Source organism: Gossypium hirsutum, chromosome A05, assembly GCF_007990345.1.
Source record: "Gossypium hirsutum isolate 1008001.06 chromosome A05, Gossypium_hirsutum_v2.1, whole genome shotgun sequence".
NCBI lineage: Eukaryota > Viridiplantae > Streptophyta > Magnoliopsida > Malvales > Malvaceae > Gossypium > Gossypium hirsutum.
In genome coordinates this window covers 46,650,155-46,664,020 of record NC_053428.1, presented here as the reverse complement: position 1 = coordinate 46,664,020, position 13,866 = coordinate 46,650,155, and the positions used below count along the sequence as shown (strand labels likewise).

The window sequence follows — 13,866 nt, the reverse complement described above, 5'->3', positions numbered from 1 at the left end:
TAAAAACGTGACTCCCTAAATATATATTTATACAAATTTATCCAAAATGAAAAGTTTAAAAAATTGAATATAGCAATATTATCAAGCACATACTCATTTCTAACACTTGGACCAGAGTCCAAGTAGCATAAGCTGAAATAACTTGTTTTCGACACTCTAGTGAGTCACCCATATCTTTTCAGTACCGTAAAGCAACTCAACCATTTCTGCGTAAGAAAACTTGTAAATCAGATACTCATAAGAGCCAAAGCTTAAATCAAAAATGGAGTTTTCCACATACTTTAAGAGTGCATATGATAACCAAAAACACAAATGAAAGATTGTAGAGAGAACTGAGAAGTTCTTCCCTTCCCCCACCAGTATGAAATGTCAAAAAAAGTTTCGAATGCCACCCGATCTTTACATTTGCTTGAAACTCATTTCTGTTTGCAGCCTACCTCTTTCTCTTTCTCTCTCTCTAAACTGCATTTGCAGGTTCGCTTGTCAAGCACATTGCTGTTCTTCCTTCATCATAGCACTTCCATTACCAGTTTCATCTACACTTCCATTGCAGCCTTGTTTTGGTGACGGTCTATCACACTTCCCTCTAGGTGAAGTTTTATGGTGAGTGAGTTTCCCTGAACCATTACTGTTTTCTAAAGGGGAAATCGTCTCCATGGGAACATTGAGTTCGGTTGCAATAGTTGACAACTGTTGAGACGATGAATTTGAGCCTGGTGGAGGCAAGAAAACTCCAGTGCCAGGAATGGGTAGATGAGGTGGAAAATGCCTTTGACCAGCAGCGGCTGACCACCCGGTCGAACCAGGCGGGATGGGAACTGGAGCAGGAAATGGAATAGCAGGTGCAGGCACAAATAATGGTTGAACAACATTTGCGGGTGGAATTTGTGGCCGAATTGCTGCAGCTGGAAGTACACCAGTTGTTGGTATTGCTGCAAAATGCTTGGGGCCAGCAGAATGGCGAAAATGGTTGGGTGATCGACTAGATGGTGGACCCCATTGTGAAGACTGAGAAACCGAAGGTGAAGGAGGCCTCTGGTTGTCAGCCACAGATTTCTTTGGTTGATACTTGGTAAATGTAACAAGCATGCGGTGCTTTCGGACAGAAGGTAGTGCATGTTTGGCAAAATCAGCTGATTTTCCTTCCATTACGAGGAGAGATCTGCATCAAAGTTATGAAATTCACAATCAGGAAATATGAAACAAAAGAAGACAATCCAATTGAACTAAATGAAGCAGTTCTAGAGAAGAATACCTTATATTAGCCACCACTATTCTAATGTAGGGACCTCTGTTACTTGGACTCTAGTGCAAGTGTTGGATATAAGTATACGTGTGACATGGATATGTTCAATTTTTTAAAGTTTTCCCCTTGAAGAATCATATTCCAAATACTCATGTCTGAAAATGTGCTCACCACAGATACTTAAAAAAAATGGAGTCAAAGAAACATAAGTGAGGCCTCCATTCATTAGAGGCATTATTACCAGATGTTTTAGGACTAAATAGCTAAATTGATCGAAATTAGTTAGCCGGACACAATAGATATCATTCAATTCTAAACAATGACCATTTTCTGAGCACAGAAAACAGTAAAACATTTACCCAGGTGAAAGAGAAAGCTTTAGAGAGCCTTTGAAATCACCCGGATGATCAACCCCAATAACCCTTCCAAAAGTAATGTCACACTCAGTCAAGAACAAGACGAAAGTAGGGTTTCCAAACCAAGGTGGCCACATTCGAGGCGGTGAATGATCCCCTAGAAGAAAAAGACCACAGTAACATTAGGCTTAAAGCTAGACTCATGGTATAGGAAACAACCAGCAGCACCATCTTTTACCTACCTCATTATAGACATCAATGATGCAAGAGTCTGGCTTTGCATTAATAACTTGCAAGTCGACCAAACGTTCAATAGCATCTTGCAACAAGGAAGGAATGGCTTCTATTTTCCGATCTACTAAAGCTCAATCAACATAGAAAGGAATCAAAATCATTTAACTTTAAATTTTAAAAACATATGTGCATTTATGTATTTGGGTGGGTGGGGGTTAAGAATCAAGGAGAAGGCACAGAACATGCCTTTGGAGGTCCTGGCAGCAGTTTCATCATCCAGAGGGGCATCAGCAATTGGAAGGCCCAATTGAATCATCTCTCTGCCATGTCCCTTCATCGGTTTTTTTGAAGCTACATATGTCTGAACTGCTTCTCATAAATTTTCACATTACAATTCAGCTATTAGTGATATTTGAATGCAAGGATATTATTATTACAAATATACAGCATCCAAGAAATTGCACTACCATACTGAAACAACATTATTCCAAAGACTGATCAGCAGATAAAAGAACTTAATCAGTTTTGCCATGAGCAAAATTATCCGTCCCTCTAACACAGTACAGAAATTGACATAGTAGATGATTTCCTTATTACTAGGGGTGATGGCGATTTCGTTTGGTCGGGGTTTTTAGATTTTTCGAACCATCCATCATAATTTCATTCAGTTCAGTTCACAGTTTTTCCATATTAATTTTTGGTTTTGAATTTTTAGACTTATTTTGATAAAATGAACTTTGTTTTATGGTTTTTGAATATTATTTTTGTTAAGTTTTAAAGTTTTATTCATAAATATTTCTAAAAACAATTTTCCAAGTAAATAAAAAATAATCATAACTTCTAACTTTTTTAAATATAAAATATTTGTTTTATTTCATAAAAAATTAAAATTAATTATAAATTAAATAAAAATAAAATTCAGTTCAGTTCAGTTCAGTTCAGTTTTGGATATAGCAGTTTTTTAACTTGCATTTCATAAACCGCCCAAACACCTCAGTTCAGGTCAGTTTTCAGTTTTTCCTACTCAGCGATACTAATTACCAGCTTGCCCCAGAATAGATGCATGATAGATAAAACTATAAACAACGAAGCTGAAAGCCTATCAATTGTGATAGGATTCAGCTGAAAACAAAGAAAGCAGCGAAACTCTAGGTGCCAAAATGACCCCCAAAGAAAGAACTTTTAAGAGAACTTGCCTTGAAAATGTCCTCTTTTCCCAGCAGCCCTTAAATCATTTACCAAGGAGACAAGGTCAGAAACTTCCTTCTCATCAAACAGTTTCTCATACAATTTTAGCCCATCCACCACATTGACCTTAAAATAAAATTTCGCTCATAAGAAGTACAAAGAATAGGGAGGAAAGGAAGCAAGAATCTATCAGTTCATACAAAATTTCAAAATATCATCATAAAAGTTATACAGCATTACCATGTTTCCGTCAAACATCTCATTACCAACAAAAGTTTTTGGATACAATGCCAGAGTCTGGTTTTCATTCTGATTTTGTGCAGGATGTGAATCATGTTCTGAAAGATCATAAATATAAATACATATAAATATAAAAAAAAAGGAGAAATTAAATGTTAAAATCTAAAGAATTATTTGAAGAGATCGAACTGAGTTCAATATTTATAGCAAGATTTGAATCAAGGGGCAACCACTAAATACCCTACCCAATCTATTCCAGCTGTTCCTAGCTAAACAGGAAAGAGACGATATTTCTACAATACATAAGTAAACAATTTGGATAAGTTTCAAGTCTAAGAAAAATAAATCTAGGGAATATTAAATGCGTAGCTTCCACTTTCAGCACCTCGTAAGATGCTGAAAGCTCCGTTACATGCACTATGCATTGTAGAGCATAGAACAGACGCTAAAACGACAGATTCGGATGCAGAATATAGGTCTGACACAGCATTCGTAATTCAGACTGAGCAATGAAGAAAGCGAGTCAAATCAAATATCAACTAAAGAAAGTAAACAGCATAGACTGCAATCATAGATTGCTAGGTTATGTCAACGCCCAATAGACACAATTGAATGCATAAACAGACCCAAAAAACTTGTTATAAAAGGAATATAACTTCTTTAACTAGCTTTTCATTTGGTAAAAGAAAAAGATCAAATTACGTGTGTTAATATAAACCAATTCAATCATAAACCCAATTATAATATAAGCGTAGTTACCTTTTAGTGTGTAAAAGATTCAACTAGATTACAAGGAAAATTTAGTTTTATCAAATTACACAAGGCAATTCAACAAATAATCAACCATGAAAAGCTGCGAAAATATGGTATCATTCACTAACAAATTCAACATTCACAGCAATGCAAGTGAAAGTCACCAATGTCACCACCGAAAAGCCTTTAGATACAAATTTTAATCATCCCATCAGAAAAGATTACCAAACATAACAAACTGAAACAGAAGGTATTGTTCTTCACAAGAATGCAAGTAAAAGTCAACCGATATCAACACTTAAAATCCTTTAGGCAAACAAGCTTCAATCATCCCATCAGAACAAATAATCAAACATGGCAAGCTACATCATAGAATATATTATTGACTATCCTAATTCAAATGTTCACCACAATGTAAATACAAGAAATGAAAGCAATAAACATGAAACACTATGTAACCATCTTACCCTCTGTGACAACTGAGCCTTTATCTTCCACCTTCCCTAACTCACCACCTAAGTTAAGTTCCTCATATTTCTCACTCCCTCTCTCATTTCTCTCTGAAACAGCGGTAATAGTAGAATTCCCATTAGTATCCACCACAGAATTCTGTATTTCTTTGGCCACCTCTACCCTATGCCCCTTAAAGCCAAAGCCAAACCTTTTAAAATCCTTTCCCCCAACTTTCCCATGATCACAATGCCTTTGCCTCCATCTCCAGGCCACCTGTTGAAGAGCATAGGAAACCTCAGCAATCGAAAAGTACTGCTGCATATGAAGCACGGGGTTCCAGTGACATCTCCTTTGCTGAATGCAAGCTATGACGGCTTCATACTCCCCAACTTCCCCGACCTCACGCAAATGATGACAAAGGGAGTCAATCATAGCATTGGCTGCTGCGAATTCACCCCGCAACCAATAGATAAAGCCATCACGCTCATCGGGAAACCAATTCCGATAATGGTGCTGGTTGAACTCTGCACCTCCTCCTCCTCCTCCTGCTGCTGCTGCTGCTGCACCGCCAACGGCTCCAGCATCACCACCTGCGCCGCCAGCTACTGCAGCTGAAGGAGCAGGAAACTGCTTTTTATCTGATAAAACTGCATTTCCCGATGGCACTGCCATTGAGGAAAAAGAAAAAACGCTCCCAAACCGATAAAAAAATTAAACTGCTAAAACAACGTATATAAATTAAAAATACCCAAAAACAGATCTAATTAGCTTAAATCCCGCAGAATCCAACGTGATCACGTAAAATCACAAACAAATTTTTTTTAACTTAACTTAATCCAACTTCAAAATAGAAATATATAGTGAAAAAATATTAAAAACTGGGTCTTTATTTACTTTTTAAAGGTTTAAGCCGATCTAAAGGATTGGTTTAGTTTAGTCAGATCTGGAAAAATGGGAACTTTGCTTTGGTTGTGCGCAGATTGTGAAAACGCAAGCAATTTAGGGTTTGGGTATCTGGTTCTTGGAAAGAAAAACAAGAAGGGCCTTTGTCACAGTGAAAGAGATCACGGCTTGGCTTATCGATGACGCATAAAGATGCGTTTTTATAGTAGCTAAAATCCAACAAAACTTCCTTCCCTCACCAGGGATCGATTATCGTACCACATACGAATATTCTTCTTCAATTTCTAAGGTGAATTTTGGTGTTTTAATTCACGTCTGAGAAAAGTTCGAATGTCTTGGGTTGAGTTCTAACTTTGGGCTTTTTGCGGAGGTTAACCTCTTAGCATTAAACCGCTTTTGGTTGGTCGAATTTTAAATTAATTTCGTAACTACATTATCTTTTATAATAAAATTATAACAATATAATATTATAAGATAAAAAGTTATCTTGTTTAGTTCATTTAATTAGAATTTAAGATATAAGTGTTTGATTGACAAAATGTAAAATTATTTAAAAATAAATTTACTATATTATCATTATAAATTTTTTGTTTTTGTAAGTTCACTACTTTGAACATTTTTTAGTCTTAAGATAAACTTAATTATGAAATTTATTTATATAATTTGTCATTTAATTATTGTAGAGGAATTGGTTGCTTTTCATAAGAAAAGAGAAATAAAACTAAAAATTTTACCAAAGTAATTGTGATATATATTATATATTTTGATATCAGTATTAAAATTGCAATATCCTTTGATAAATACAAATATTTTTTGTTTCTTATTCGCAAGTTCAATCAATAAGCACTGATAATTTGGAAAGTGTTTATTTGCTTTTATATATATATAGACTAAATCAATTTTTTATTATTTTTGAAAAATATAATATAATTTTATTATATGTTATTTAAAAATTTTAAAAATTATAAAAAGTTAAAATTCAATTTTTTCAGGCTCCTACCAACCCTAACTTTTTCACTATACATAGCTACACAATTTGTCAAATGGAATAAATTTATATTTTTCTCAAATTATAGATGGTTCATGTTGTAGGCCTTTTTTAATTAATAAGGTGTTAGGCCAATTTTAAAATTAATTAAAAAAATAGGCATATTTAAATGAAAAATGTGTTCAATTGGTCAAGCTTTTTGTACAGGTGTCAAGAAAATTCGTCTAGCTGGACGCGTTTCTAGCAATGGCTTTTTTAATACTACTGCACTAATGGTAAAAATTATATACCAACGTTTAATTTTTTTTACCCTATAAATACCCTCAAATTTCATTTTTTTTTCATTCACATCCATCTCTCAATATTCTCAAACTCTCTTCGTTTTAAATTTTTCGATATTTTAATTTTAAAATATTATCTTTTTTAATTATCTCATTTTTATTCATTCAAATCGATTTCTCACGAATGACCACCTCTCTAATCCGCTTCGACAACAAGCGTATTTTCACCGCCCAATTAGCAATGGTAAGCCGAAAATTTAAATTTCATTAATTTCATTAATGTTAAATTTATTTTTTAATTTGAAATTGTTTTATTGTGTAAATAGGCAGATGATTATGTTCTGGAGGGCTTTATTCATAATATTGGAAAGTTTGCGATCCTTGAAATTCGTAGCCACTTGCAAGCGGCTGGATTCTTACATGCATCTCGTATGTCCAAGGACTGCAAACTCGATTTGGCACTATCAACGCGTTGGTGGAAAGATGGAGGCCGAAAACAAACAATTTTCACCTTCCATGGGACTAGTATACAATCACACTCAAAGATGTAACGTTACAACTCGGTCTATCAATGGATGGGCCAGTTATCACGGAATCAACGACCGTTCTGAGCAAAGTGGGTTCCTACCAATCACTGTTGAGGAAGGTCTCAGACAAGTTCGAAGGTGGTCAAATATCAATAAATTAGTTGAAGAATAATTTCAACGACCTCCTTAAAGACCTTGAAGATTGAACGGAGGAGCTCATAGCACAATATGCCCGAGCATACATCATGAGGTTAATTGGGGGCATTTTAATGCTTAATAAATCTCGAAATTTGGTGCATATAAGGTGGCTACTACATCTAGTGGACTCTAATGAGTGCGGGAGACTAAGTTGGGGATCTGCAGTATTGTCCATGTTATACTGGGAGATGTGTCGGGCCACACTACCGAGTGGACATGATTAGTGGTTGTCTGCTCTTACTGTAGTCGTGGGCCTAGTGGCGACTATCATTTCTATGTCCTAAGGTGATCGACCCATATATGATTCCGTTGGTGACGGGGTAAACATCATTTATTAACAAATACGTAGTCTATATAGTAATTTTTTTATTATACGTTTCGACTAACATATCACTTTTATAGGTGGAACCAGAAACCGAGCTACGTGGGACTGCCCAAAGAGTTAGAAGATATTAGGCTATTGTTAGATCAACGCTCGAAAGTCGAGGTTAGTTACTTATTCTTTTGAACCTATTTGATTACGTAATGATTTATTAAAAAATTCATACATAATGATATATACAATTTTGCTTTTTAGTTTGAATAGATGTTGTAAGCTAACACCGATGTCATATCTTGCATTCCGCTAGAAGTGTTGGAAAATCAACAGATGTGAGACACCAATGTGTTGTTGGTAGTGTATACAACGGTGAAAATGCATTAATCGGACCAGGTGTTGCGGTAAATCAAGTGGAGGCAACAAATTTTGTTGCCACCGTGAGATCTGAAAGAGTATCACAAGTTGAACATGCAGAGGAATGACAATAACGATTGGACGGCGTGGCATAGAGAGCATATCGAGGTGTGGGATCATAGGATGCAATCCTTACACATTTGCAAACCATTTTTCTTAATGGACACGATGGCAGCAGTTGATTACTTAGCATGATTTAGAGTTGTTGGCAAGCCGTATCTATTAGCATCGGAGGCGAAGAGTCGGCAAATTCTAGTAAAGACGGAACATCAACCGCCACAGTAGCGTAGGAGGGGACACGATCGCATGACGAGTTCATCATCCGCTCTGATAGAAGATGCGTCGCTTGCGGCTACACAATATCCAAGTCAGTTCAATTAAGTTATTCCCTTTCATTTAACTAACCCTGTATTTTTTTCACAAGCACCACCACACTACAGACAATCGCACGTGGCTAGTTCTTCTATTCTCGCATATACATATTTTGTGCCTGGAGATATGTCTTCATTTTTACTACCCAAATGTGATAGTTTTCTCTAGTGAACACTGGTAGTGAAGGTGGAGTAAAGCTCATTTTGCTGAAACAAACTCAACAACAATTTCTTTCTTCTCAAGCTTTTGTTTTCTCAAATAAAGCAACCAACAATAAAGGCCCTCAAAGATGGCAGGCTCTGATTACCATTTGTTGGAACATTAGCAGCAAACAAAATAAAACAGAAAGCAAAAACAAAAAACTGAAGCAAAAACGAGTGAGAGTAGAGTTTGAGCAAGAAGATAACTTAAAAACTTGCATAATTTCATTGATAATTTGAAAATATATGTAAGTTACATTACAATTGAATAGTTACCTAATGATGTAACTGTTTCCACTAATGCATAACAAATACAATCTTTGAATTACATACAAAAGTAAGTTGACATATCAGCCTTTACATCAAGTTCAAATCAAAACTAATCCTACCAACTTTGATAACAAATTACAAGTTACATGTCAACTTGAACTAACAAGTTACAATTGGACCAAAATAAACAAAATAAATCAAACTAGTTGCTGCACTCGATTCAGCTCCAATGTTAGTCTGCTTGGTGAGCTGCTGCTGGTCACATGTTGCATTGCAGGCCAATGCTCAACAAATTTACATCTGATTTTATAATTATAATTAAAACAAACTGAAGAACAGAGAAAGGACACAAAAGGGGCCACTCGAAGGTATTCTTCCACTTGCTGACTACGATACGCCCCATGAACGTCGAAGGATCCAACGAGGATCTTTTATCAACCTACATTCACCTTATCAAGCTCAACTACTTCGACGTTCATACTGAAGGACACACCAAATCTACAATAGATCCTTGTTAGGGGGAAAAGCTGACGTTATCCTCCTCTACCACCACCACCTCCTCCTCCTCTAGGCCTAGATACAAGCACAGTAATGCCGTTATGGAAAGTAAGAAAGTTATGCCTTCTAGAAGCCAAGGAAGCAAATAAGTAGTCAACAGCTCACTCAAAAGAGAGGAATACTCGTTATATTTTAGAACTGGAGCGTAAATTTCAAACCCTTCAAATAGAAGCAACCAATCTTTCTGCTCAACTAACATTGTTTCAAGTTTATCTCCCAGATCTAAAATCTTTTAATCTTACAGAAGCAACCACTCATCATGAATGCATAGCTGGTATTATGGTCAGGTAAGCGGAAGAATACCTTCGAGTCATGAGTGCTTTAAAAGCCTAAAGAATAATCGAAGCATGTTTCTCTGGATCCGGAGCCAACGGAAGCCAAAGCGGAGGTGACAGCGCCTCCTATAACCCTTCAGTAACGCATTCCAATCGTCATGACAACGATGCCTTTTATTCTTTAGCTTTACACTTCCTCTAGTTTTAAAGCACCCAAAACTTACCATTTTGGGTTTAAAATAAAAAAATTAATGAAAAAAGTACATGTCATTAACTGTCACATCAATGACTGTTAATATTTTAACAATTTTGGATTAAAAATTAAAATGATAAATTAAGTGAATATTATGAATTTTTTTTAGAATAGAGTGATTTAAAAAAAGTTTTAATAGTCAGATGATATTTATGTAGTTTCTCGTTACCAAGCTTTGTGATTCCTGAATGGTATAGATGTCACCTCTGCCGAGAGTATGGGTGGACTTTGTTTTGGGTGGAAACAAAATTGTACAGATATGTTACGATCTTTTTCGGACAGCCATATTGATATATTTGTAAATGAGGATTTGGAGGGTAAGTGTTGCCAATGTACTGGTTTTTATGGGGCGCCACAAGAGCAACGTAGAAGTGAGTCTTGGCAGTTATTACCACAATTGAATGATTTCCCAGAAGTACCTTGGTTAGTGATAGGCGACTTTAATGAGAAACTATTCTCCTTTGAAAAGCAAAGGGCTTTATTGAGAAGCGACAGGCAAATGAGAGCTTTTAGTAGTGCGTTGGAAGACTGCTCTTTAGAAGATTTAGGTTATAAGGGTGTGTGGTATACTTGGAAATGAGGTTAGTTTGCTAGTAATAATATCAAGAAGCGGTTGGACAAGGATGTTGCTAATGCTATGTGGAATCAAATGTTTCCACAGTATCGTGTTTCGCATCTCCCGCATACTTTCTCTGACCATTGCTCGATTGTTGTGGATGCAAAGGATGGAATTCTTAGTAGTTTTCAATGGCACTTTTGGTTTGAAGTGGCTTGGTTACTGGAGGATTCTTGTGGAGGAAGGTCTTTAGACTTTGGGGAGTTTCGATTGGAAGTGTTTTGGAAAGACTTAATTTCGTCAATAAAGGGTTAAACAAGTGGTTTCAATAGATTCGTCAAGAAAAAAAGCATACGATGCAAACTCTTCAATCTCAACTTGATCAGTTAAGCATTTTGTACCCAACAGATGACGTGTTGATGGAGCTAGTGGATGTAAAGTTAGCTATGAATCTTAAGGCGAACAAAGAGGAGTTGTATTAGGAGCAACGTGCGAGAGCAAACTGGTTGAAATTCAGGGATAGGAACACATCTTTTTTATCAATTTGCAACATAGAGAAAGCGATTGAATGGTATTAAATGTTCATAGGATAATGAGGGAAAGGTTGTCGAATGAGAGAATGAGGTGAGAGAGACTTAATTTTATTAGTGAAGGGTTAAACAGGTGGTTTCAACAAATTCATCGAGAAAAAAGGCTTATAATACAAACTCTTCGATCTCAACTTGATCACTTAAGCCCTTTGTACCCAACGGATGATGTGTTGATGGAGCTAGTGGATGTGAAGTAGCTATGAATCTTGAGGCGAACAAAGAGGAGTTGTATTGGGAGTTGTGTGTGAGAGTAGACTGGTTGAAATTCGGGGAAGGAACATATCTTTTTTTATCGATTTGCAACATAGAGAAAGCATTTGAATAGTAATAAATGTTTACAGGATAAAGCAGGAAGGGTTGTCGAAGGAAAGAATGAGGTAGGGAAAGACTTATTTTCATTATAATGGCATACATAGGTGGACTTGTGTTTGATGAACTAGTTGTTATGTTTGGCTTGTAAATATGGTAATATGGTTGGTGTGCTTTTGACATTTGATGTCTTGATGGTTAGTGTTTTTATTGCTAAATTGATGGATGGTTTAAATCGCCAAAGTGGTATGTGTGGGCATGGTTGAAATGTGGTTAATTAAGTTATGTGTTGATATGGAATTTAGTTAAGATTGTTTGGATGAAACATGATCATTTTGATTCAAAAGTAAGTATGAATGCTTAGTTGTGATTGAGGTGCCTAAATGGCATATTGGTTGAATGAATTTTTAGTATATTGAAATGTTCTTATTATGCGTATTTTGGCATGTTTTGGTGGCTTGATCATAAGTTCGTTTGGCTTGTAAGTACTTGTTGAAATTGTATGAAAGGAAAAGGTTAGATTTTGGCCTATTTCTTGTTCCACACGGCCTAAGACAAGGGCGTGTGTCTCAGTCGTATGTGACACACAGCTAGGCGACATGGTCGTGTGTCCTCTATAGGTCTTAAAGGTTGCTATTTTGATTGTTACAATACCTGGCACATGGGCGTGTGGCTTGGTCCTGTGACCTAAGTCAGAGAGTTACACGAGTACGAACATGGGCTGGGACACAGCCGTGTGTCCCTATTTCGATTGTTACACCTGAGATACGGGCATATGTCTCAACCGTGTGAGTTACACGGCCTGGCCACACGACCATGTGACCCCTACAGTCCAAAATTTTGAACTTTTTCCTAAACTTTCCAAATGTTTTTTATTTAGTCTCGAACTGTTTCTATAGTATTTTTGGGGCCTCGAGGGCTCGATTAAGGGACGTTATGAATGTATTTGAATGTAATTAGATTATGTTTGCATGATGTATGAATTGAATAGTTTACTATTCCGTTTGTTTGGTAATGCTCTGTAACCTTGTTTCGGCGACGGATACGAGTTAGGGGTGTTACAGAAAACCTTTCAGAGATAAGTACTTTTATCTGGGAAGCAAAAGAGTTCTCAAAGTTTTTTCACTCCTATTGTTTTCAATTTGTCTGTCGATCTGGTAATAGCACATCACATAAAATAGCTAAAGATAGGTTATCATGTGATGAAGATAGGTTTTGGGTGAAGGAAGCACCGGCAGTGGTTGTTGCGGCGGCTGCGGAAGATTGTCGGCTTTTAGGTCCACCATAAGCTCTGCTCATTTAAATGGCTTTTGTGCGAAACCTTCCCAATCTGTCTCCAGTGTTTGATTTTTGTTACTTGCTTGGATGATTGATGATTTTTTTGGCTTTGGAGATGCAAACATTTGCCGATTGAAGTTATTCTCTCATGGGGAGGGATTATTTTTCTTTTTAAGTTTGTCTTTTTTGGACTATTGAGTTCTCTTTAGTTACTCTATTTCTTCTATATTATTGATCTTTAATAAAGAGACGGGCTTTATTTCAAAAAAAAAAAGAAAAGAAAAAGGATAAGTACTATATGCATTATTAGTTTGAGCATAAGACAAAGCATCGTTTGCCATTAATCAAGCTAATTTGATACCATCGTGTCATTGTACCGAAGTTTGTATTTGTTGAAATTCATTGTTAGTTACGTAGTGATTTATTTGGCTTTTTAATTTTATAAAAAAAATTATTTTAAATATTCATTTAATTATTCATATATTTAGTTATTAAACTTATTTTATTTGTCAAATCACTCTAAAATCGGTGAAAAAATTAATGTTCAAAAATTAATGTTATTAAACATATACATAAATGTCACATCAGTAATTATTAATTTTTTGAAAATAAAAAAAATTATTTTTAAAAAAGATTAAATATAAAATTGGTACTAAATTTGTCCACTTATCCCAAATTGGTATTTTATGTTTTTTTTTTGTCTTAGATTGGTACTCGAACTTTTTTTCCTTCAAATAAATCAGTACCCGAGTCTAACATCGTTAAGTTCAAGACACATGATAGAATACATGTGGCATAAATGATGTCATAATCGAAATAATATATTTTTATACAGGTTTTCCTTCTTTTTTTCCATTTTCCTTTTTCTTTTTCCTTTTTTCGTTGTTTTCCTTTCTTCTTCCCAATCTCTTAATCTATATTCATTAGGGTTGGATTGGATAATCAAGTTTCGCTTGATGTCAAATCTTACCGCCTTAGAAATTATTTACTCGAATTTTGTTACTCTTTTTCTCCCTTCGTTGTGTCCTTGAAACATCGGCAATTGACCACAGTTTACATTGAATGGTTAACTTGAGCTTTTTTCCTTTGAGTAGAAATTGCCTTT

At 35.7% G+C, this 13,866-nt stretch overlaps 1 protein-coding gene across 4 annotated transcripts; it reads right to left on the bottom strand.

Moving 5' to 3' along the window:
- Positions 1-251: 251 nt before the first annotated feature.
- Positions 252-5,749, bottom strand: LOC107957197 (RNA demethylase ALKBH10B). 4 transcript variants are annotated; one of them, XM_041114153.1, is made up of 8 exons: positions 5,365-5,720; positions 4,485-5,081; positions 3,265-3,362; positions 3,033-3,150; positions 2,083-2,202; positions 1,844-1,960; positions 1,606-1,759; positions 252-1,162 (listed from the first exon to the last, which is right to left on the bottom strand). In XM_041114153.1, exons 2-8 carry the CDS (start codon positions 4,900-4,902, stop codon positions 484-486), a joined length of 1,704 nt encoding a protein of 567 aa, XP_040970087.1. In that variant the 5' UTR covers positions 4,903-5,081; positions 5,365-5,720; the 3' UTR covers positions 252-483. The 4 variants fall into 4 exon arrangements, with proteins under 4 accessions (XP_040970087.1, XP_040970088.1, XP_040970085.1 ...); XM_041114154.1 differs by having other exon boundaries at positions 1,844-1,957; positions 5,365-5,719; XM_041114151.1 differs by having other exon boundaries at positions 4,485-5,749.
- Positions 5,750-13,866: the final 8,117 nt, after the last annotated feature.